Source organism: Podarcis melisellensis (genome assembly GCF_964234715.1).
Source record: "Podarcis melisellensis genome assembly, chromosome: 13".
NCBI classification, from domain to species: domain Eukaryota; kingdom Metazoa; phylum Chordata; class Lepidosauria; order Squamata; family Lacertidae; genus Podarcis; species Podarcis melisellensis.
This window is the reverse complement of record NC_138545.1, coordinates 17463666-17487672: the sequence shown is the minus strand read 5'-3', so window position 1 is coordinate 17487672 and position 24007 is coordinate 17463666. Positions and strand designations below refer to the sequence as shown.

The following is a 24007-nucleotide window of genomic DNA, read 5'->3' as shown; positions in this document are numbered from 1 at the left end:
CCACACCACCTCTTGCTTGCTAATCTGTGAACAGATATGCAGGCTGTACAGTATATGAATTCACTCATGTATATGCACTGGTCAGGGTTTTCACTTTGATACGGATCGGGAACGGGGGGGGGTACCTCCTCTTCCCCCCCCTCTCCCGTGAACGACCGAGGCGATGACCTCAAGAGTATCCACCGCCAGTCCCCCTCACAGTTGCACAAGCACCACACTTCTCCCAGAAAACCCCTCTTTCCCTTCTTTCTTCCACGAGCGAAATAAGCTCAAATATATGAATATATTCTCCTATCTCTTCCTATGGCTATTTGCGCTCCATACTTAGAACGAGTAGACCGGGCGCTCCTGTATCTCCGCTTATTCCTATGGCTGCGTCTTAGCCAATCACAACCATGCATTCGTCCTGCAGGAGCTAGCTCAGGGAGCTCTTGCACGCCTCATTGAACCTACTGACAAGCTGCTGACGGCCCCCCACGGTGAGAACAATGGATCCGAAACCAGAGACCTCGTAAAACTGTCAAAATGTATCCATTCTTGCTACAATGTGTCCATTTTGTTTCCGCTTTTGATCACCAATACAGAATAGGTCAGAAGGCATAGGAAACCTTTAGAAATTGACATAAAATCAACCATAACTCCGATTTCTTTGCTCTTGGTGTCATTCAACTCAGCTCCCTTCGCACTCCATGATACGATCCCTACTTCCATAATCCCCAGAGCGACAGGGCACGTACACAGGAACTTCTTAATCCTGTCGGATCACCTCCCATAACCCTTCCTCCGGGCAATACCAGGTGGCAGACGATGCATATCTCTGGCCCTTTGTCCTGCCACCACCGGTACTTGATAAATGTTTACCTATGTGTATCTCTCGCTCTACATATTTCCCCCTCCCTTATCTCAAATGTTAATTAGTGTAACCCCACCTCTTCTCTGAGATATTCGTGACGTGTGTAATGTATTCATGATGAAATCCATGAAACCCAACCTTCCCATAATGAATTCATGACGTTTCATGCACTGTATTCTGGGACTTGGAGGGAACTTTTAAAAGTTTATGTCGCCCCATTCTCGGGGTTCAAATCTCGTCTTGAACCTGTTGGCCAATAAACTTGGATCTTCGTACTTTGCTCCTGCGTCCGGCTGAGCTTCTTTTTCTTCCGCAAAGACCCACGGACTTTGGTCCGATTGGCTGGGTGGCAGGGTAAATACGCACCCAGATTTTCCGTAACAGTTTGGCGCCCAACGTGGGGCTTTCAGCGGTTCTCCCGAGTTGCTGACCGGGGGCCCCGAGATCTTCAGCCGGCTCCGGGCCATTTTGCCTGGGAAGACCCTTTTGGACCTCCGGCCATCTTCCGGGCGGTAATCGAAAGCCCCAGGAGTTCAGCCGGGGAGCAAAGGGGATCCAGCCGGCTTGTTCATCGATCCCGGGATCGGATCAACAGAGAAGACTTGTGAGTATAGGAAAGAAATCCAGTGCACTGGTGGGAAAGGGGGTGGAATTCTCCTGGCAACCGAATTCTCTGCCCTCCTCTCTATCGCTTCTTCTCGCCTACCTCTTGGTCCGGTTAGTGAGAGAGACCGTGGACCGCCGCTCGACCCAAAAGGGGGGTTCTGAGCTCTATCCCTTTCTCTAAACTCTCCAGCCAGCCGCACCAATTGGGAGCCCGAAGGGTAAGACGGAGTGACCCGACTTGAAAGATAGCCGACTCTCCGCAACGGGCATCCCAGTTGAAAGCAAGGGGTTGGAGCTCTTTTTCCGATCTTCCCGAGCGTCCTTCCTAGGGGGCAGGAAGTGGTCTTGCTTTCTATCCCAATCCCAGCCGCACCGGTCGGGCTACGTACCCCGTGTATTGTAAGCCCGCTTCCGAAAGCAAGGGGGATTTTCGACCCGAAGTTCTATCCAGGGACTACCCGATCTGGCACCGCACGGCGCGGGCGTTCAGTAGGGCCCCTTTTCCTGAGAGTAATCGATAGGTAGGAGGTTGCCAGGGGGGGAATAGCCCATGAGGAATTGGGCAGGATTGGCAGAGTGGAAAGGGACCCCAGATTATTGGTTAAGGAAATAGGAAAGGAAATAATACCGGATAGCTAGAGCTCTTTAAAAACTCTCTAAGGAAGTTGCCAAGCGACTGAAGACCCCTCTGTTACTACAAGCCCTTTATTGAGTAACACCCTAGGCCCACCAAACTTTACCGACCCCTCTCTCCTCTTTCCTGTCTAGACACGCGTGAAATATACTATGGGTACCCAGGCTTCCAAACACGAGCGGGCTCACTCTGGGAGGAAGGCTTCTAGAAAGCCATCCCGATCTCAGAAGGATCCCGACTCTCCTCTCCAATTTGTCATCACGCACTGGAAGTCGATCCCTGGCCACAAGCTATTATCCAAAGAAAAGTTAGAGGACCTCTGCTCTGAAATCTGGCCCGCCAGTACCGCCTCGGCCAAGCCCGAACTACGCTGGCCGGCAGGGGGTTCGTTTAATGAAGAGCGCTTGAACTACTTAAAGAAATACTTAATAGAAGAAAAACCCCGCCAGTTGGAATACCTGGCTACCTTTGAGGCCGTAAGGAGAGTGCTCCAAGCCCCAAGGGGAACAACTTCTTACCAGCTACCTATATTGAATCCCGGTCGACAGCAAATGCCCCCCCCTTATGAAGACGAGGATATACAGCAGGCCCTGGTCCCCTTTTACTACCAAGGACCACCGCCACCACCGTCGTCTGACAGTGGTTCGAGTAGCGATGAAGAGGGGGGGGAGGAAGGGGCTCAAGGCAGCAGAAGAGTCACAAGGCTGCAAGCCAAAAAGGACCAGAAAGACCTTGGGCAGGCTAAAACTAAGGACTCTGGACAGACTAAAACCAAAGACCCCGGGCAGGCCAAAGCTAAAACCCCTTCCTCAACGCTCCACAACACCCTTGAGGATCCTGTCCCGAACAGAAATTGGGATCTCCCCTCCGAGCCTTGTGAGCTTACAGCAGAGCCCCTGAACCATGACAAAGAGATCCCAGGACCTTCTGACCAAGTGAGCTCTACTGTGAGCTCTACAGCGATCCAGATGCCCCTAAGGGCTTTGCCGATCCCACCTCTCTCACCTGATGGACCCCCACGAATGGTGTATACGCATCATCCCTTTTATACTTCGGACCTCGTAACTTGGTCCAACCAGATGCCCTCCCTGAGGGACGATCCGGACAAATGTCACCGCCAGATCAGCGCAATCTTTTCCACCCACAATCCTACCTGGGCGGACGTCCACGTCCTTCTGAATGCCCTCTTCAACGAGGCAGAGAAGGCGGACATTCTGGCTAAAGCCGGGGAAGCTATAGAATCACCCGACTACCAGAGGGGACGGCCCCAAGGATTGCAGGCGCTCACCGCACAATCCCTTCGAGTAGAACCTACATGGGATTATAACACGACCAATGGGATCTGGTGCTTGAAACTATTTAAGAAAGCCATTCTGGATGGCGTAAAGGCAGCCGGACAACGCACCGTTAATTGGACCAAAGTCCAAACGGTAATGCAGGGGCCAAACGAACACCCTTCTGATTATTATACTAGATTAGTCTCCGCCATCAAAACATGGGGAGGAATCGACCCCGAGAATCCGCAACATGAAGTGATCGTTAAAGGTTTCTTCAAGGATCAGGCCTGCCAAGACATTAGGAAAGCCCTGAATCTTCAAATTGGATATGATGGAAAGAGTGTAAATGAAATCTTGTCCATTGCGAAATCCATCTACAACTCTCGAGATGAGAGAAAGAAAAAGGAGACAAAATCCGAAGTCGAACAGATCTTGGCCCTAAGTATGGAAACCACTTATGGCCCTAACCGAGGTAGAGGTCTCAACCGAGGAAAGGGGGTCCGGGGAGGAGGACCCCCAAACCCCTATAGGCAATGGGGACCGGGGACTGGAGGGTGCTACTACTGCCAGGAAGAAGGACACATAAAAAGATTCTGCCCTTACCTAAATGCGCCACCCTACGGGGGGCAAGAACCCAAGTCCTTCCCTGCTAGAACCAGCCAACCACCTTTCCCCCCGCAACCCAACGTAACCCCAGGCTACACCAACCACCAACCAGCGGCTTATGCTCCACCAACGCCCTCGAACCCGATACCTCAAACTCGACCCCAATCGGGACCCCGAACCCAAATGCCAACCATAGACCAGTCTGCCCACCCTTGGGTGAACGCTACCGCTCCTCCCTTGCACCCCCCAAACCAACCGCCTCCCGATGATCAGGACACTTATTGACAATTAGAAGGGGATCCCAGTCAGACCCAAACCATCTGCCCTGTTCTTGCATTGTCACCTGAGGACCCGGTCTGCACTATCGAGATTGACGGCCACCCCTATCAATGTCTACTAGACACAGGGGCTACCTATTCCACCCTAACCGACAGTCACCTGCAACCAGGGACAGTAACCAAGAAAGTAATGGGACTGGATGGGATACCCCGCACTTGTCCGCTCTCGCGACCGGCCAAAGTCACCCTCGGACCATTACTGGCGGAACACACTTTCCTCCTAACAAGCAGCCCTGTCAATCTCCTTGGCAGAGACCTCCTCTGCAAACTTAACGCCACCATAAAATGCTCCTCGGATGGCATTTACCTACATATGCCAGGGGACTCTATTCCCATGTTCCAAGGTATCGTCCAGGAATCCAAAGCGGACAGACAGTTTCCTGAACTCCCTTTGGACCTGGAAAACGAATTGCCCCCCTCCCTATGGGGCACTGAATCAACCTCAGTCGGACTCTTACTCTCTGCTACTCCAGTCAAGATCACCTACCGAAGTGACTTGCCCTTCCCGTGCACCAAGCAATACCCTCTGCCCAAAGAAGCCATAGAAGGCCTAACACCCATGATTGAGGACTTCCTCGAAAAGGGGATCCTAGTCTCGTGCGCTTCACCCTGTAATACCCCAGTTCTCCCGGTCAAGAAGCCCGCAAAGGAGGGGGCACCTATACGGTACCGCTTTGTACAGGACTTGAGATTAGTGAACCAATTCGTAATACCTAGACACCCGGTAGTGGGCAACCCGAACTCCCTCCTAAACGCAATTCCAGCAGGGACGACGTGGTACTCCGCCGCAGATCTGTGTTCCGCCTTCTTCAGTATACCCTTGGACCCGGCCAGCCAATTCCTTTTTGCATTTACCTGGGGACCCGGCCAACTAACTTGGACCAGACTGCCCCAAGGCTATGTAGAGTCACCCGCAATTTTTTCGGCCGTATTACATCAGGACTTAGAGGACATCCACCTACCGGCTAGCTCCACCTTGCTTCTCTACGTGGATGATATTTTATTGTGTTCTACCAGTGAGGAGGCGTGTAAGATAGACACTAAACACCTCCTATCAGAATTAGCAAAGAAAGGACATAAGGTGTCTCCAAAGAAACTCCAATATTGTAAACAAGAAGTCAAGTATCTGGGACACATCTTGGGAGTAGGGACCCGAAGTCTAGCCACTGACAGGATTGAGGCAGTTACTAAAATCCCTCTCCCAAAAACAAAACGACAGTTGCGCGGCTTCCTTGGCATGGCCGGCTTCTGCCGAGCATGGATCGCTGGTTACAGCGAAATAACGAAGCCCTTAACTGTTATGACGCGTCAGGACCACCCAGACACCTTGGTCTGGGAAAAAGAAGCTTACAACTCTTTCGAACGACTAAAACGGGAACTCAGATCTGCCCCTGCCCTAGGATTACCCGACTACCGAATCCCTTTCAACCTCTTCATCCACGAGCAAATGGGGGTAGCCTCCGGTGTCCTAACCCAACCCTTTCGCGACCAAGAGAGGCCAGTAGCATATTATAGTCTGCAACTCGACAACACTGCTAAAGGGGCTGTCAGTTGCCTGAGAGCCATTGCAGCCGCTGCTGTCCTCCTCGAGAAAGCCCAAGAAACAGTCCTGGGCCACGAAATCACCCTTCACGTTCCCCATTCAGTCTCAACCCTCTTAACCTTAAAAGGATGCCACCATTTCTCAAACTCCCGCCTCAACCGATACGAAGCCCTCCTACTAACCCCAACCAATGTCACCATTAAACGTGTCAACTCCCTAAACCCCGCTACCCTGCTACCCCTTCCTGATGATGGCACCCCACATCATGACTGCACCACTATAGTCCGGCAAGCCGAAAAGCCCCGTGAAGATTTAGATCATCTCCCCCTGGAGAACCCGGACCTAATACTATATACTGATGGTAGTTCTAAAGTAATCGACGGGGTTAGGAAGACTGGGTATGCGGTGGTCTCCGACTTCGAAGTACTAGAGTCAAACCCAATTAACTCCCAGTACAGTGCCCAAGCCGCCGAATTAATTGCGCTGCTGCGTGCCTGCGAGATTGGTGAAGGGAAGCGGATAACCATCTATACTGATAGTAAATACTGTTTCGGTCTGGTGCATACAACCGGCCAAATTTGGCTCCAGAGAGGTTTTTTAACCGCCGCCGGGTCTCAAATCTCGCACGCCGCCCTAGTTGAGCGACTTCTCACGGCGATCCATCTACCGGCCGCTATAGCCGTTGTCCACTGCAAAGCCCATACCAAGGGCAGGGACTCGGTATCTAAAGGAAACAGACGAGCCGACAAAGCCGCACAGATGGCTGCCCTACGCATCCCCAACAATGAATCCGAGTTTCAAGCCCTCCAACTACCAGCAGACCTTGACCTTACGGAAATCTACAAATCTGCCCCAGGGGATGAAAAGGCTATGTGGGAATCGATAGGTGCCACCGAACAACAGGGCATCTGGGTCCTCCCCGATGGCAGAACCGTCCTTCCAAAGGCCTGGACTCCAAAAGTAGTGAGGATTCTTCATCAGCGGACACATTGGGGAAAAGGGAGATTAATGGAACATATCATTAGATCTTGGTATGCACCCGGGATAGCTGCCGCCGCAGCAGCAGCATCAAAGAATTGCATTACTTGCCATCGCTTCAATCCCAAGCGTGAACCCAGGAGGCCACCAGGAGCCAGACCATGGGCCTTTGTCCCTTTTGAGAACTTGCAGCTTGATTTTATTGATCTGCCCCAATGCCAAGGCTTTAAACATGCTTTGATTATAGTGGACCAATTCTCCTCGTGGGTGGAGGGATTCCCTTGCCGAAAAGCTACCGCGTCCGTAGTCGCCAGAGCCCTCCTACAGGATATCATTCCCCGCTATGGCATACCCCGCCGCTTAGATAGCGATAGGGGAACCCACTTTACTGCGGAAGTGGTGCAATTAGTGGCCAAAACACTCCAAATTAAATGGGACCTCCACACTCCATACCACCCACAATCCTCTGGCCAAGTAGAGCGTATGAACCAGGAAATAAAAATACAGTTGGGCAAACTTTGCGAGCTCACTGGCCTAAAATGGGTGAATGCACTCCCACTGGTTCTTCATAACATCCGCAGCGCCCCAACCGGACGTTTGAAACTCTCTCCATTCGAACTTTTATTCGGGAGACCTCCTCCCGTCTACAACACTCTATTCCCACTTTCAGAACTGGAGCTGGGGGAGGCAGAACTTACTAATTATGTTATTCAGCTCCAGACACAACTACAGCGCCTCCACCACTACGCGGCCATCGAGGGACAGAACCTGCCCATCGACGTCCACGCCCACTCCTTCCACCCTGGTGACTGGATCCTCGTCAAAGTCTACCAGAAGGAACCACTCCAACCCGCGTGGGAAGGCCCCTACCAAGTGCTCTTGACATCGCCAACCGCCGTGAAAGTAGGTGAGAAGAATTCTTGGTTACATCACACTAGGTGCAAGTCCTCACCCCCTCCACAAGAGACTGAAGAGAGCAACGGCGAGGACTTCACCTTTTCGACTCCACCTACTCCACCGATCTCATACATTGACGACGACGATCAACAGACCGGACCAGCAGATCGGGGCCAAAGTCGGGCTCAACAGACCGGACCAGCAGATCGGGGCCAAAGTCGGGCTCAACAGACCGGACCAGCAGATCGGGGCCAAAGTCGGGCTCAACAGACCGGACCAGCAGATCGGGGCCAAAGTCGGGCCCAACAGACCGGACCTGACACCACGACATCCAACTGGACGTCCGAAATCATCCCGGATACCAACACCATCAAGCTACGTTTCAGACGCGGTGACAGCCGCGTTTAACAGCCTCGTTTGACAGTTCATCTGACAGCTTCATTTGACAGCTCCGTTGACAGCTCGCTTCCTTTGACAGCCTCGTTAACAGCCTCGTTTGACAGTTCATCTGACAGCTTCATTTGACAGCTCCGTTGACAGCTCGCTTCCTTTGACAGCCTCGTTAACAGCCTCGTTTGACAGTTCATCTGACAGCTTCATTCGACAGCTCCGTTGACAGCTTGCTTCGTTTGACAGCCTCGTTTGACAGTTCATCTGACAGCTTCATTTGACAGCTCCGTTGACAGCTTACCTCGTTTGACAGCCTCGTTTGACAGTTCATCTGATAGCTGCACTTTACAGCCTCGCTTTATCTGAACACCTTCGCTCGTCTGACTATTTGTGCTCTCCCCACACGCATCCAGACCATGGATTTGGCCTGCACCGTCCTTCTTCTCACCGCCTTATCCTGGGTCAAGTCCACATCATCAGACCACTGCACGGGGTTACAAACGGCCTATCACTTCTTGGACTATCATGAGGTCGAGACGGGGAGGTCTAACCCTGATCGAATGGGGGACTTTGATTTCTGCCTTCCAGAGTCTCGGACCTTACTGCGCCATTCTTTAGTACCCCGACTCGCCAACGACGAATACTGGGAACTTTTCATCCGAAACAAGGACTTGCGCCGTATCGGGTCCGCGGCCCTCACTCTTGACCACTCCTCTTACCGCTTAACCTGCCAAAACGGGACTTATCTTCTCTACGCGAACGGAGAGATTTCACTAAACCCGAACTGGACCGAAGTCGAGGTAGGAGGGGCCTCCCACGCTTACACGGGCTCAAACCACCCCTCTGGAAACTTGATTTTCGGGTTCCAGTGTCTCCTCTCCACCCCAGAAACCCAGAAGCCTCAACTCCAGGGACTCTGCCTGCGGCGATTCTGCTGCTTATGGAACCTAGGGGTCACTCATGAGTGGAAAGGGGCTGAATATCTTGAAGGTTGGCACCATCCCATACACCCTTCGCGCCCCCCCTCATGGGACCATGCCGGACCCCTGAGATGCGGCGGTATCGCCAGGGATAGGCGGTTATTAAACACTACCGACCCACTCCACCCAGTCGGCACAGCACCTCGACAGTTCGGCACTGACTCTGCACTCCCGGGAGAAGACCTCCTTTCATCCTGGGAGCGAAACTCCTATATTAAACTTCTCAGCCAGGTGGCAAAGGAGGCACCGTACCCGGACTGCTGGATCTGCGCCCACGCGCCTAGCCACCTACAGCAGAGCCTCCCACTAGTCCCAGTGCCAGTGACCTTGGAACAATTCCGCTCCGGAAACGTTACTTCCTGGAACCTAACCGCCCTCAACTTGACACATCAATATCTCTATCTCACCGGCCCCACGAAGGGGCCCCTTTGCCGCAGCTTCTCCGGAGAAGGAACCTTCATTGGATCCAGTACATGTCCCAACACTCTCGAAATCCTGCCAACTGGCCTGGTCACCTTCACCAACACAAGGGAGTCCCGGACTTTTCCAAATCTCACAGTCGCCTGGGCCGCTGCCGTCGGACACCCCTTCGACTGGAAGCCCCGACCTTCGGACTCCATGCTGCTGCAAACCTTTGCTTCAGGCAGAATGGAATCTTACCTCAGCGGCCTATTCTGGGTGTGCGGACACCGCGCATATACATGGGTGAGCCCACACATGTCCGGAGCCTGCTTCGTCGGCTACATTGTCCCCGGAATAAGGATAGTTCCACACCTACCCCCTGGAAGACAACGGAATAAGAGGGAACAAAGGGAGCTGTCAGACCTGTCAGACGTTGCTGCAAATGGGGAGACCGTAGGCCGAGCGCTTTTCCCTGCCTACGGCGCCGGTTCAAACCATGTGGATATCCTTCGGCTCACTGACATCCTCCTTAAGTTTATGCAGGAGGCGACCCAGATCACGGACTCTCTCATGTCGGAACTATCCGAGGTAAGGCAGTTGAGCTTACAGACGAGGATTGCAACGGACTTCCTCTTGTCCAGTCAAGGAGGCACCTGTGCCCTAATAGGCACCGAGTGCTGCACATACGTGACGGACCAGACCTTAAATATAACTGGACATTTGAACAATATTCACGAGTTAGCAGGGAGACTACACGATATCCAACATGAGGGACTATCCGATGTGGACTTGTGGGGATGGTTACCTAAGTTGGGATGGCTCCGACAATTACTGAAAGTCATGCTGCTCATCATCTTGACCGCTGTGCTTTCTGTGTCTGTTTTATGTTGTACTGTGCACTGTATTAATCCCTGCTGTTCCCTCCTTCGCCCCCGCCATTCCTCCCCGCCTAACTCCTTCTCTCTCCGAGCCTATTCCCGTTCCCAACATACCACCTTCCCAGACTATGTACAGATGAGGCATCTGGGGGAAGGGGAATACGAGATCACTGAAATTTAGCGTTCCTGTGGTGCGGAGAAAGGATTTGCAAGTTCTTTCAGAACTTTGATGCAAATCTATCTCCGAATGGGGGACTGATACGGATCGGGAACGGGGGGGGGTACCTCCTCTTCCCCCCCCTCTCCCGTGAACGACCGAGGCGATGACCTCAAGAGTATCCACCGCCAGTCCCCCTCACAGTTGCACAAGCACCACACTTCTCCCAGAAAACCCCTCTTTCCCTTCTTTCTTCCACGAGCGAAATAAGCTCAAATATATGAATATATTCTCCTATCTCTTCCTATGGCTATTTGCGCTCCATACTTAGAACGAGTAGACCGGGCGCTCCTGTATCTCCGCTTATTCCTATGGCTGCGTCTTAGCCAATCACAACCATGCATTCGTCCTGCAGGAGCTAGCTCAGGGAGCTCTTGCACGCCTCATTGAACCTACTGACAAGCTGCTGACGGCCCCCCACGGTGAGAACAATGGATCCGAAACCAGAGACCTCGTAAAACTGTCAAAATGTATCCATTCTTGCTACAATGTGTCCATTTTGTTTCCGCTTTTGATCACCAATACAGAATAGGTCAGAAGGCATAGGAAACCTTTAGAAATTGACATAAAATCAACCATAACTCCGATTTCTTTGCTCTTGGTGTCATTCAACTCAGCTCCCTTCGCACTCCATGATACGATCCCTACTTCCATAATCCCCAGAGCGACAGGGCACGTACACAGGAACTTCTTAATCCTGTCGGATCACCTCCCATAACCCTTCCTCCGGGCAATACCAGGTGGCAGACGATGCATATCTCTGGCCCTTTGTCCTGCCACCACCGGTACTTGATAAATGTTTACCTATGTGTATCTCTCGCTCTACATATTTCCCCCTCCCTTATCTCAAATGTTAATTAGTGTAACCCCACCTCTTCTCTGAGATATTCGTGACGTGTGTAATGTATTCATGATGAAATCCATGAAACCCAACCTTCCCATAATGAATTCATGACGTTTCATGCACTGTATTCTGGGACTTGGAGGGAACTTTTAAAAGTTTATGTCGCCCCATTCTCGGGGTTCAAATCTCGTCTTGAACCTGTTGGCCAATAAACTTGGATCTTCGTACTTTGCTCCTGCGTCCGGCTGAGCTTCTTTTTCTTCCGCAAAGACCCACGGACTTTGGTCCGATTGGCTGGGTGGCAGGGTAAATACGCACCCAGATTTTCCGTAACAACTTGTTTGTTCATTTGCATTTTATTTAAATATATTTTGGAAGAGGTGGCAGTGCCAGCTGCTTTGAGTGGTTCTTCAATCCCTTCATGGACAGAACCTGATGTTTACCCAGAATGCATCCTATGGCAATTAACCCAGCATGCTTTGCAGCTCCCCCCCCCCTTCCCAATTCTGCTTGCTGTGATTATTTCAAGAATAGCCAACCTGGTGCCCTTCAGATTATAACTCCCAACAGCCCCAGCCAGCATGGCCAATGGCCAGGGATGGTGGGAACCATAGCTGACCAACATCAGGAGGGTGCCATGTTGGCTCTCTCCGATGGAATGGGCGAGAGATGCATTGTCCTTTTCCCCTCCAGATCCTGGAGGGAAATGGGAGAGGGGTTCAAGCGGAGTGTTTATTATTCTCTCTTGTGAATACAGTGGGTCTGGAGCCAGGTTGATCAGGTGTCCCCAGGCAAAGCCTCTGGCTGGTCGGTGTCGCTGTCCGAATTCTCTGGCTGAGGCGGATCCTTGCGGCGAGACACTTTGCTCAGGAACTTGCCTGGCCCACCCTGGCGGGACGGGCAGCAGATCAGGGGCTGTAGTGCAGGGAAGGAAGAAAATGAGAAGCAAAACACAGTTTCCAAGCACCTCCACCACCCTGACACTGAAAAAGTCTGTTTCCTACTTGGAATAGAATGTGGCTATGATTATACCAAGGAACGTGATGGTTTATGGTCAAAAGTTCCCCAGCTCTGGACTTGGTCCTGCTGGAAGTGTGGGGTTAGGGTTGCTCTTTTACACGTTTCATATATTCACTGAAAGACATCCAAAATTAAAGTTATCCCTGGCAACACAATTTCCCCCAAAGTTGGCAGTCCACCCCCAGCCATGCTAGTATAAAACCTGCGACTGGAGTGTGGTGATGCTAAACGTTTCAGAATTTCTGAAAATAAGAAAAATGGAGTGTTCTATAGTCCCAGGCATGAGGGAAATCCTCTTCTTTCTCCCTCCTCCCTCAGCCTGGATGTGGGCAGGAGTCACAGCTGATACCTGGGTGCGTTCTGCACAGGTTGGGTTGGGGACAGGAAAAAGAGAGTGAGGCTCCATAGAAGAAGAGATTGTGGCTTGCCGGAATGCAAAGACCCACATCTGTGGAATTCTTGCTTTTGCCTAACTATGAAGTATGGCAACCAGTGTGTTGGACTAGGGAGAGCTGGATTCACATCCACAACAAGGCACGATGCTTGCAGGATGACCTGGAGGCCAGTAACAGTTGCTGTCGGCATAGCCTACCTCGCAGGGTTGTTCTGGGGATAAAATGGGAAAACCCTAGATTTGCATCTACAAATGCAACATTCTTCAGCTTGCAGAAAAGATCCACTGGTGTCACTATGTGTTGCCTCCCAAACTGTCAAGCAATTATTCACAGCTTTAAGGACTCCAGTTAAAAGTCTGTTTGCTTTGTGGTATAATCAATGTAACCCTAGGGGCACCCTACTTCTTGTCTGGAGTTGTGACTCAGAAGTTGTGGATGAGGCCTGGCAGGCTGTCCTCCCTCCCTCCCTCCCTCCCTCCCTCCCTCCCTCCCTTCCACATGGTCTCCTGTCCAGTCTCTCTTTGTCTGCTTAGAAAAGCAGAGATCAGCTGATGACAATGTTCCCATCAGTGCATTCCTATGCCAGGAAAAGCAGTACCAGTAGATTTGTAAGTCCTTGTAGTATAACTGTTAGACTTTAAAGTGTTGGGAGACCAAGGTTCAAATCCCGACTCAGCCAATGAAGCTCACTGGGTGATCTTGGGCCAGTCACTGGCTCTCAGTCTAGCCTACCTCACAGGGTTGCTGTGAGGGGGGGAAATGGGAGGGAAGAACCAAGTACACCACCTTGAGCTGCTTGGGGGGGAAGATTGTACATAAATGTAATAAATATACATCAAACAAACAAATCCTGCTCCTCTTGCCTCTACCACCTGTCCTCTCCAATTTTCCCTGGTGCCTTATGCCCAGAGAGTCAATACCTGAATGGTGTTGAGGTCCTGCTCAGATACTAGGGGAGAAAGCCCCTCCACGCCAGCTGAGGGGGACCGTCGGGGCCGGCGCTGGGTCACATACCCCATCTGATCTTCCAGAAGCACAGTCTCCACCTGGTAAGGGAAGAAAGCATCTTCAAAGCCATTTTTCAGTCTTGGGAGTCAAAGCCCACACTTCCAACACACATACTACTACTAGCATTAACAAATACGAGAGATGACCTGTGTTTGCAGCAAAAACAACAGATGGCCTTGTGGCACTTTGAAGACAGACAGATTCATTACCACATCAGTTTTCACAGACTAGCACAAGAGGAGCTGTCCTCAGCTGGCAGATTAGGCACACACAAGTACAGAGGGGAAGACAACCCCTGCCCCGTAGTTAGGGGTGGGACCCAAAAGCTATTAAATGGAAGAGGTAGGGCCTGTCACATTGTCACAGTATATTTCTATCTGCCTACTGAGGATACATTTCCTGCATTTGGTATAGTGGCTGCTAGTTCACAAAAGCTTATGCCACAAAATTCAGGCTTTAAAGTACCACACAAGACCCCTCTGGTTCTTTAGCTGGAGCCACAGAAGGGCAGTGCCACTGAGCACATGCAGAATCTCTCGCTCACAAGTTAGCGACCACAGGCAGCTTCTCAAATGCCAGATTCCTTAGGAAAAATAGGTTCCCAGGCCAGAACTCCAGAACCTTCTAGTTTAGAAATGAAAGGGGGGCAGACAAGCCATGCTTGGTCCATATCGGTCCCTGCTGGCAGCCACCTCTGTAGCCAAGAAACTTGCAAACTCCTCAATGGGCTGCCAGCATGCCATAAATCTGCAGTTTGGGGGGCTTGTCAATAGAAGCTGAGACCTGTCAAATGGAGGTCTTTTGAGCAGGGGCAAGAATAATGTGTCCCGGAGGGGAAAAGGGACAGGGTAGTTACAATATCTAAAGAGATGGTTAAATGTGTCAGGAATATGAATGACAGAATGGAGACAGTCATTCACAAAGTGTCATGACTGATAAATTAGAAACCGTGCAAATTACACATGCCCCACTTTCACTGGGCAGCCCCTCCTTCTACGACGTTTTGTGTCTTTCTTGCCAAGGTGGCTGGACACAAGTTTCAAAAGTAGCTCCCACTTTGTTTGGGGCCCTTCTTCTTCTCTCTGTTGTGGGAGGGGGAGATCCTGTTGCAACTGATCCATAAGGATCAGGGTCAGCATTCAGCCTTGCTTTCTTGCATGTGATTAATGTCTCCATTTATTTCTCTGACCAATAGCGGACCTCAAGGGATCCAAAGTCGCTTGGTGCGGAGCCGGGCTGCAAGGGCCAACCCCGATTTCTATAATGATACGAAACAGCGGTTTGAGGGCACGTACTTGCTTATGGCGTGAGGGGTTTCGCCCTCGAATCTGCAGAGGCAGACCCTCCTCTTCCTCTGTGCGGTCCACATCTTGCTGTGGGAGAAAAGGGAAGGATGGAAGGGGGGGGCCCAGAAGCAACCCCTCTCCCCCCCCTCTTACTGGGCCCCTCCTCACTATTTCATAGGATCTCCATAGTGCTTCCTGCTATTTCCATTAAAAATAATAATATTTGGTTTTACAAGTGTAAAGATACAACAGTACCAAGTACGTATTCATATTTAGAGATTTATCGGAATCTCCAGACTTCCCACCATCCCCTCCCTGGGTCCTACTGTCAACATTTTCAACTTTGTATTATTTCACAATCCATATTTTATACCTCTGCATGATGTCCATAGTGTTTGTTACATTACAAGTGTTATTAAAACCCTGCTAATGTTTTCATCTGCTTACAGTGGTCTCCTCAATATATTAATTTTTTTGCTTCCTGTTACTTCCTGATTCCCCTTAGCCCCTCCTACCTCAGATTAAGCCCCACCCACCTCACTCAGCTGTCAGGCCTGAGGCCAGCTGTGCCCGGCTCAGAGCCCACAGCTGACGTTGCCCTTTATTATTAACAGTGATGATTAAATCTATATACCACCCTCCATCCAAAGACCACAGGGCAGTTTACAGCATAAAATACAAAAGGAAACACAAAATACATATCACAACAAAAGGGGGGAAAGCCAGTCACCCTATCCCGCAAACGCATTAAAAAGGCCATAGATTGTTTGCTCAGCCAAATGCCTGTTTATACAGAGTTATTACATAACACAGGTGAGAGATGCATACGCTCTGCTGCCACCTGGCCCTTGGCACTTTTCTGGTCTCTGGATCTGGAAATCTCTGTTTAAATTTGAGAGTACCAACAACTGCTCTGTGGGGAGGGTTTTTAGGAAGGCAGACAGGGAAAAAAGAGAACCCAGAGCTTGCCCCTGTGGCACCTGGCCTGCCCTCTCCCCTCACAGAGACATCACCCATCCTTTTTTTTATTGCTAATTTCTGTCAAGAACAGGGTTGAGGAGCAAATGGTTAAATTGCACCTCCGAGCACTACATTTAAAAAATATTCTGATGTGGCTGCAAGCATGGGCATAGCTAGGGTTTTTTTTAGGGAGGGGCAGACCTCCTGTTAGGTGGGGGGCAGAACCTCAGTTTGCTGTGTATTTTTATTGATTTTTATTGATTATGGGGGGGGGCAGCTGCCCCTTCCTGCCGCCCCTCGGCTATGCCCATGGCTGCAAGCCTAGACCCTTGGCTTCAAAGCTGTAATGCATCTCAGCATGTGCCGAATGCCTTCCTCTCGTCAGAGGGCAGATTACAACCAGCCCTTGCTCATCAAAACTTTTAGGATGAAGACCACAGGGGACGCATATCACTCACTCTTTCACAGGCGCAAGAGGATATGAAGCACCGGAAGTCATGACCCCCTCCTTGAAGGCCATCATCACTAAGATCTGGTCTGGAAAGAGGAGCATGGAAATAAAAGCATATATATATATATATATATAAAGTGTGGAATTGTAGAGTTGGAAAAGACCCTGAGGATCATCATCTAGTCCAACCCGCTGCAATGCGGGAATATTCAGCCATCCCATACAGGGAACGAACGTGCAACCTTGGTGTTATCAGCACCACGCTCTCCCCAACGTTAAAATGATGGGTTTGCCCCACAAGGGCCTCCCACGAGGTCACTCACGGACAGGTGAATTCAGAGCCTGGGCTGGGGTCTCGTCTGGCTGGGAATCCTGGCTTGCACTTCAGAACAGGGTGCAGGAGTGCTGCAAAGCAGGAGGAAGCAGTGGGGTGGCTTTCTTTAATGATTTATATATCCTGCACCTTCAACACAAATTTACATGTGCAGAGCTGCTGGCAAGGCGGTAAGAAGCAAAAGTAAGAAAATAAATAAAGATAGCAATTTATTATTATTATTATTGCCCACAAGTTATTACAGCAAACTAAAACAGCAGCAGTCCATTGAAGGAGTAAAAACCAAACTGCACTAAATTAAAAATGGTAACATTAGCAGCTCTTTAAAAACAAACCTGGGAAAACAGAAATAAGACTTCTGCTAGGCCCTAAATGGTAGGGCCCGCCATATTCGCTTGACTGTAATTAATTTTAACATTTTAATATTGTACTTCTAAAGCTCTTGTAACCTGCCTTGGAATAGCATGGTGAAGTGCAGAAATACGGTGAGCAATAATAATTCTAGCAGCAAGAGCTCCAGGCAGGCCTCCTCGGGGGAGTACAGTGGTACCTTGGTTTACGAACTTAATCCGTTCCGGAAATCCATTCTTAAACTGAGACGCGCTTTCCCTAATGAGGCTTCCCATCACCAGTGCCCTTCCACCGTTCGGATTCTGTTCTCAGACTGAAGTAAAGTTCTCAAACTGAACCGGGACATTACTTCCAGTTTTCAAGAGTTTGTAAACCGAATCATTCATAAACAGGACTGTTCTTAAACCGAGATACCACTGTAAATGCCGCAGTTGAGGGGCCACCCATGAAAAGGCTCTGTTGCTCCATTCACCGTGCCACACGTCATCTGAACCCTGCCTACTCTCTCTCAGTAGCCCCGCCCATTCTTATGGAGGCCACACCCACTGAATTCTTAGCTTCATGCACAACCTGAAGTAGATGAAGATATGGGGGTCAGTGGGTGTGACCCCTTTAAGAATGGGTGGGGCTACTGAGAGAGAGTAGGCAGGATCCAGATGGACAGCAACAGAGACGACGGGTGTCCAGGCAGAAAACAAACTCCCAGCAACAGGGATATTGATACTGACCATTTTCTGCACGTCGGATGATGGTGCAGAATTCAGAATAGGGTAGCGGAGGTTCTGTCAGGAGCTGGAAGAGCCCTTGGTAGTCAGGGGGGTTCAGGAACCCCAACAGTCGCTCGGCCAATCCCCGTGCTGCCATGTAGCTCAGCCGGGCCTGGGCCAGGGACTGCTCTGCATGGAAACAAGCAAGCTGGAGAGAAGGCAGAGGGGGACAAGTCACAGCTATGCAGGCTTTGAGCTCCACACAATTGTCTCTAGAAGCCATGCCAGGCCCCAGATACAAGAGATTCCTACATAAAACTGCTATAAAAAGAGCTCATTTTTATCACTCTTAACCGTGCCATGGGTCTTTTATAAATGACAACAATTTTATTCATTTATTTTTAAATCCTACATACTGATTTATTTACAAATCTTACATATCTTTTCATTTATAAGCTTACAAATCTCAAAAAAGTCCACAATACGCAAAAACCATTAAAACCCACAAATAACCACTGAAACGTCAACATACTTGTATAATTGCAGCAACTCCAACAGCCTGAACAACAACAACAACAAAAACAGTCAGGAAATGCCCAAGAAAAAGGAAACGTCTTTAACTGTCTGTGAAAGCACCCTATTGTTGGGTGCTTGCCTGATCTCCTTCCACAAAATGGGTGACACAGTGTAAAAGCCCCCCTCCTTTGACACTGGCAGCAAAAGTGCTGAAGGCTGGTTGTTACACACCTGTCACAGTGGCTGTGTACACACACCTTACATTTAAAGCGCATTACTTCCCCCAATGAACCCTGAAGTGTTCAGGGCATTGGATGGAGCCAGTGTTAGAATGGGGCGGGGGGGAGAGAGATGAGGGTTCAAATCATCCCTCAGCCCAAGGTTGGGTAACTTGGGCTAGAAACTATCCTTCAGCCAGGCTTCCTCAAACGTGGCCCTCCAGATGTTTTTGGCCTACAACTCCCATGATCCCTAGCTAGCAGGACCAGTGGCCAGGGATGATGGGAATTGTAGTCTCCAAACAGCTGGAGGGGCGAGTTTGAGGAAGCCTGCTTCAGCCTAACTCCCAGTGTACTCTCTGTGTGCAAAGGCTGAGAAATGATATTGGGAGTTTTGAGCAAGAGAATTATTTCTCTCATTCAGTCTAATACTGGTTATTGCTAGAGCCTGGGCTCGAGTACCTGAGCAGACTTTTGTGCTTCCACAGAAGCCTGGACCATTTTGGCAGTGCCGGCCACAGTGTTCACCAAGTACTCAGCCATGGCTTCTGATATTCTGGGTGCAAAGCCCGTTGGAGCAGCCTTATCGTCCTGAGGGGGGCTGTTCCTGGGGGTGCGATAACTCTCTTCCATTTTGGATCTAAGAGAGAGAGAGAAAGATGGACACTGAGCAGAGAAAGGAATGTGTAATTGGCGTTAAAAAGAAGTAGGAGCAAACAGCGGCTGAAAGAATCCATTTCAGAAGCAGTTGTTGGGCCATGAGGCTTGACTCTTCTATCCAGAGCATGAACCGGAGCCATTTCTCTTTCTCTCTACTGGGCCCGAAGAAGATGATTCTGAGCTAGAGTATCTTTTATCCTTCACTGAATTGCCAGAACACATGATTTTGAACTCAAGACATGTATCCACAACATGCATCGTTAATGCTAATACTATGAGAAGATCAGAACAGTGTTAGTGGTTAGAAGGTTGGGCTAGGACCTGGGTTCAAATCTCCACTCAGCCATGAAGGTCACTGGGTAACTTTGGGCCAGCCACTGCCTCTCAGCCTAACTTGCCTTACAAGGTTGTTGTGGGGATTAAATGGGGTCAGCGGAAACCATGTACACTACGTTGAGTTCCTTGGAGAAGAAAGTGAGATATAAATTCAATTAACTAAATAAAAAAAAAAGATGAGCCCATTGCTTGCCATTTATTTTCACATGAATCTCTCTAGTGACTGAGATCATTTCAGGAGGCCCAAGGCTGAGGACTTTCATCTTACCAGCAATGGGGGCTTTCTGACTAGAGATTAATTTCAATGATGTAAATCTCCCGCTTTTCTGCTTGCCTCTTGCTGAAAAATTTAACACCAAGTAAATATTAGCTTGTTTCCTCAGGCACTTCATGGCTTTTGAAATGGCTTTGAGAAATTCACCCTTCCAAGTGCACTCCATTGTCTTTTGAGATGGATGGATGCCAGCCACAACCATGAGAGAACCAGCCACTCTAAACTGTTTCCATCTACGGCTGGTTGAGGACACATTTGTCATTTAGCTATCATGTATTTTAGATTGAGGACACATTTGTCGTTTAGCTATCATGTATTTTAGATTGACATTTTAGAACGTACACTTAGATTCCTTTTTAATTATCAAAGGATGGGATAAAAAACTTTAAATATATTGGGGAGAAAGACCATAAGTCTTCATTTCTGATGTCCCCGTAAAAAAGTAAGTTAGCATAAGTTCATATTTGCAATAACTGCGGCTTCTGGACCTGTCTCTGAAGCAATTTGTTGTTGCTTTGTTTCTTAATATTATTTTCTTACATTTGTATCCCATCACGGAACACAAGGTGGCATAAGGGTGGTCACCTATGACCAAGTCTAAACCTTCTCAGCTTCAGGACTCAAAAAATACCCATCACTGAAATTTTGGAGGCAATGCAGAGCTCCTTGGGAAAACACAAGATTTGCCCTTCCTTTAACCAGCAGGTGCAGACTATTGTATTGGGAGAAAGCAGAGTTACAGAAAGACATTACAGACTTCTGCCTTCCCTGAGGGCAATTTTTGCTCTTAAAGCAGCAACCACAAGCTTCTCTCTTGTTTATGACTAGTGCTGTGAATTAAGATGTCCACACACCTCTTTACTCCCCGCCCCCCTTGCTTGCAAATGTGATATGAGCAGAGTACTGCCACTTTTCTGCTTGCTTTGTGTGTGCATGTGTCCACGACTAAAAATGCAGAAACAGGGTAAGAGGGACTGACTGATGGGAGGAGGCACTCTCAGGGGAAATCGCAAACTTGATGTAGCCCCTGGTGCACTTCTGGAAACCATGTAGCCTGCAACTAATCCTGAGCCAGGACTGTATGGTAAGCAGGAGAAAGGGCAGGGCACCAACGAGTGAACTGCTAAAACTGGGAAAGGTAGACAACGCTCCCTTCCATTCCACATCCCTACACAGATAAAGTAATTCTAAGGTGCTGGATTTTGTCAGCTGATTCCACTGGGCCCAACATTAAGTGAGAGTCTGATGTACGAAGAAGGGTGTTTGCTAGGTGGCTTAGGAAGCTGCTCTTGTGAGTCAGGTCTACTTAGTTCAGTAATAATAATAATAATAATAATAATAATAATAATAATAATAATAATAATAAATTTTATTTATATCCCGCCCTCCCCAGCCGGAGCTGGGCTCAGGGCGGCTAACAATCAAATAATCCGACATTCTAAAAACATTCATTATAAAAATTAAGTAAATCAAATTAAAATCAAATTAATGGCAACCATCCAGCAAATTCTGTGTAGATTGCCGATTGCCAGAGGAGGGGGGTCAGGCTGCGCCCTGACCGAAGGCCTGGTGGAACAGCTCTGTCTTGCAGGCCCTGCGGAAAGATGTCAGGTCCCGCAGGGCCCTAGTCTCTTCTGACAGAGTGTTCCACCAGAAGGGCCTGGCTCTGGTTGAGGCCAGCCTAACCTCTCTGTGGCCTAGGATCTTTAGGATGTTTTTATTTGCAGACCGTAAATTTCTCTGTGGGACATACCAGGAGAGGCGGTCCCGTAGGTACGAGGGTCCTAGGCCGTATAGGGCTTTAAAGGTGAGAACCAGCACCTTAAACCTGATCCTGTACTCCACCGGGAGCCAGTGCAGCTGGTATAATACCGGATGGATATGATCTCGCAGTGAAGACCCCGTAAGGAGTCTCGCCGCGGCGTTCTGCACCCGCTGGAGTTTCTGGGTCAGTCTCAAGGGCAGCCCCACGTAGAGCGAGTTACAATAATCCAGTCTGGAGGTGACCGTCGCGTGGATCACAGTGGCTAGGTCAGGGCGAGAGAGATAAGGAGCCAACTGCTTAGCTTGGCGGAGATGGAAAAATGCCGCCTTTGTTATAGCTGTAATCTGCGCCTCCATAGAGAGGGAGTTATCGAAGATTACACCCAAACTCTTAACGGACGATGTTGGCACTAATTGCACCCCCGCAAGAGATGGCAGTTGCCCCCTCAGTCCCATATCGCTCCGTCCCAGCCAGAGGACCTCTGTCTTAGAAGGATTTAACTTCAACCGGCTCCCACGTAACCATCCAGCCACAGCTTCCAGACATCTGGTCAGTGTATCTGGGGCATCTGGGGTTTCAGGCAGGGCATAACTTCTGCAAGTCCTACCTGGATTTGTGAGGGATTGAACCTGCGACCTCGTGTGCTCAGCAAGGTAGCTACATCCCAATGACACAAATTCTCAGATGCTACTACAAAGTACTGCCTCTGAGCAAATTAAAAAGAGGGCAAGTGCCTGGGGTCTTACCAATGCTATACTTTACACCATTCCCAGCTGACCTGTAAACAAAGTTGTTTTTTTAAAAAAAGGAAAAGGGGAATTTTTTGGGGGGAGGCAGCCTCTATCAATGCCTCTGCAGCCCACACTTAATGGACAGGACTCTCTCACCGAGTACGAAGGTGGTGGCCTGGAAATTGAGCAACTGGGAACACAATGTGACTTAGTGGCAAGTGCCCTTCCTATTCAGGGGCCTTCACCTTCACACCTCCCATTTTCTATGCATAAAAGGCCCTTGAGCTCTGTTAAGATACAAACCATCAGACCCTTCCTTCCCTTTCAAGCCCCGTCCTGTGAGGGTAGGATGCAACCAAGATGCTCCTTCAATTGGTAGCCAACTGCCAGGGATGCAGTTGCCATGGGAATGCTTCCAGAGCCCAGTTGCTAGGCGATGGAATTCCTTGTAAAGTAAGAGGGTTGAATGTTTCAGAGGCAGAACAGGGCAGACCTGCAGAGGCTGAGATGGAGCACATATACAACTGCAGGTTTGTGAGTAAAGAGGGTCTTCCAGAAGGAAATGCATCCTTCTGTTATTATCAGATAAGTGAATACATACACACACATATATATATTTAGATACGCCTAGTGGTCACTTGAATTCAACTTGCTTCTGAGCCCAAGAATATTTTTTTTTCAAGTCTGAGAAGGAAGGAATATAGATTTAGGGAACTCAAGCACCGTAATTGTTGTTCAACATCTTTATAAATGACTTGGACAAAGGTATTGAGAGGATGCTAATCAAATCTGCCGATGACGCCAAACTGGGACAGGTAGCCATGCCGCTGAAGACAGAATCAGGATTCCAGATGACCGTAACAAACTAACAAAATTGATTTCAATAGGGACAAATGTCAGGTTCTACACTTGGGGAAGAACAACCAGCCGCAAAAAATATAAAATGGAGGACACCTGGCTTGCCAATAGTACATGTGAAAAGTATCTAGGGGCCTTAGTAGACTGCTCAACATGTGTCAACAGCCTGATTATACTGCAGGAATAAAAGCTAATGTTATTCTAGGCTGCATCAACAGGAGGATACTGTTCTGATCAAGAGAAGTCGTCCCCACACTCTATTCTGCTTTGGTCAGACCACACCTGTGTCCAGTTCTGGGCACTACAATTTGAGGATATTGACAAATTGGAACGTGTGCAGAGGAGGTTGACCAAGATGATAAAGGGTCTGGAAACCAGGCCTTATGAATTCCACATGGTAGGAGACATATAGACAAAAGTACCCGTTATTCCAGATTAATGAGTGACCACTACACTCATGGTTGTGTATACAATAATGACATTAATATGTTTCAGGAACTCCATCCCACATGTAAACACGACTTGAAAGGAGTCAGAATCCTTTAACCTCCCTGTATGTGTATAAAATGGGGGCAACTGATGTGTTAATCAGTTATCCAGACATAAAAAAAAAACCTCTTTAGGATCTTGTCCCATGGGAACCTGGGTTGGACAAGATCTTGATGCCTTGACCCCATTCCCTCTCAAAACCCCA

General features: G+C 49.3%; 1 protein-coding gene across 3 annotated transcripts; it reads right to left on the bottom strand.

Annotated features, from left to right (window-relative positions):
• Positions 1-12161: 12161 nt before the first annotated feature.
• LOC309355000 (uncharacterized protein) lies at positions 12162-22860 on the bottom strand. 3 transcript variants are annotated; one of them, XM_081885361.1, is made up of 9 exons: positions 22759-22860; positions 19152-19329; positions 18488-18514; positions 17977-18163; positions 16887-16968; positions 16571-16649; positions 15162-15239; positions 13779-13904; positions 12162-12358 (listed from the first exon to the last, which is right to left on the bottom strand). In XM_081885361.1, exons 2-9 carry the CDS (start codon positions 19320-19322, stop codon positions 12221-12223), a joined length of 888 nt encoding a protein of 295 aa, XP_081741487.1. In that variant the 5' UTR covers positions 19323-19329; positions 22759-22860; the 3' UTR covers positions 12162-12220. The 3 variants fall into 3 exon arrangements, with proteins under 3 accessions (XP_081741487.1, XP_081741488.1, XP_081741489.1); XM_081885362.1 differs by having other exon boundaries at positions 22701-22833; XM_081885363.1 differs by lacking the exon at positions 18488-18514 and having other exon boundaries at positions 22759-22857.
• Between the last annotated feature and the right edge of the window lie 1147 nt (positions 22861-24007).

What these genes read in the sequence shown, in the direction of transcription:
- LOC309355000 (XM_081885361.1), bottom strand. Translation starts at nt 19,322, where the DNA reads ATGGAAGAGAGTTATCGCACCCCCAGGAACAGCCCCCCTCAGGACGAT. An exon ending in AAGCACAAAAGTCTGCTCAG is followed by an intron (nt 18,515 to 19,151) that starts GTACTCGAGCCC and finishes GTTGTTGTTCAG; the next exon opens with GCTGTTGGAGTTGCTGCAAT. An exon ending in ACCCCTCACGCCATAAGCAA is followed by an intron (nt 13,905 to 15,161) that starts GTACGTGCCCTC and finishes TTCCCTTACCAG; the next exon opens with GTGGAGACTGTGCTTCTGGA.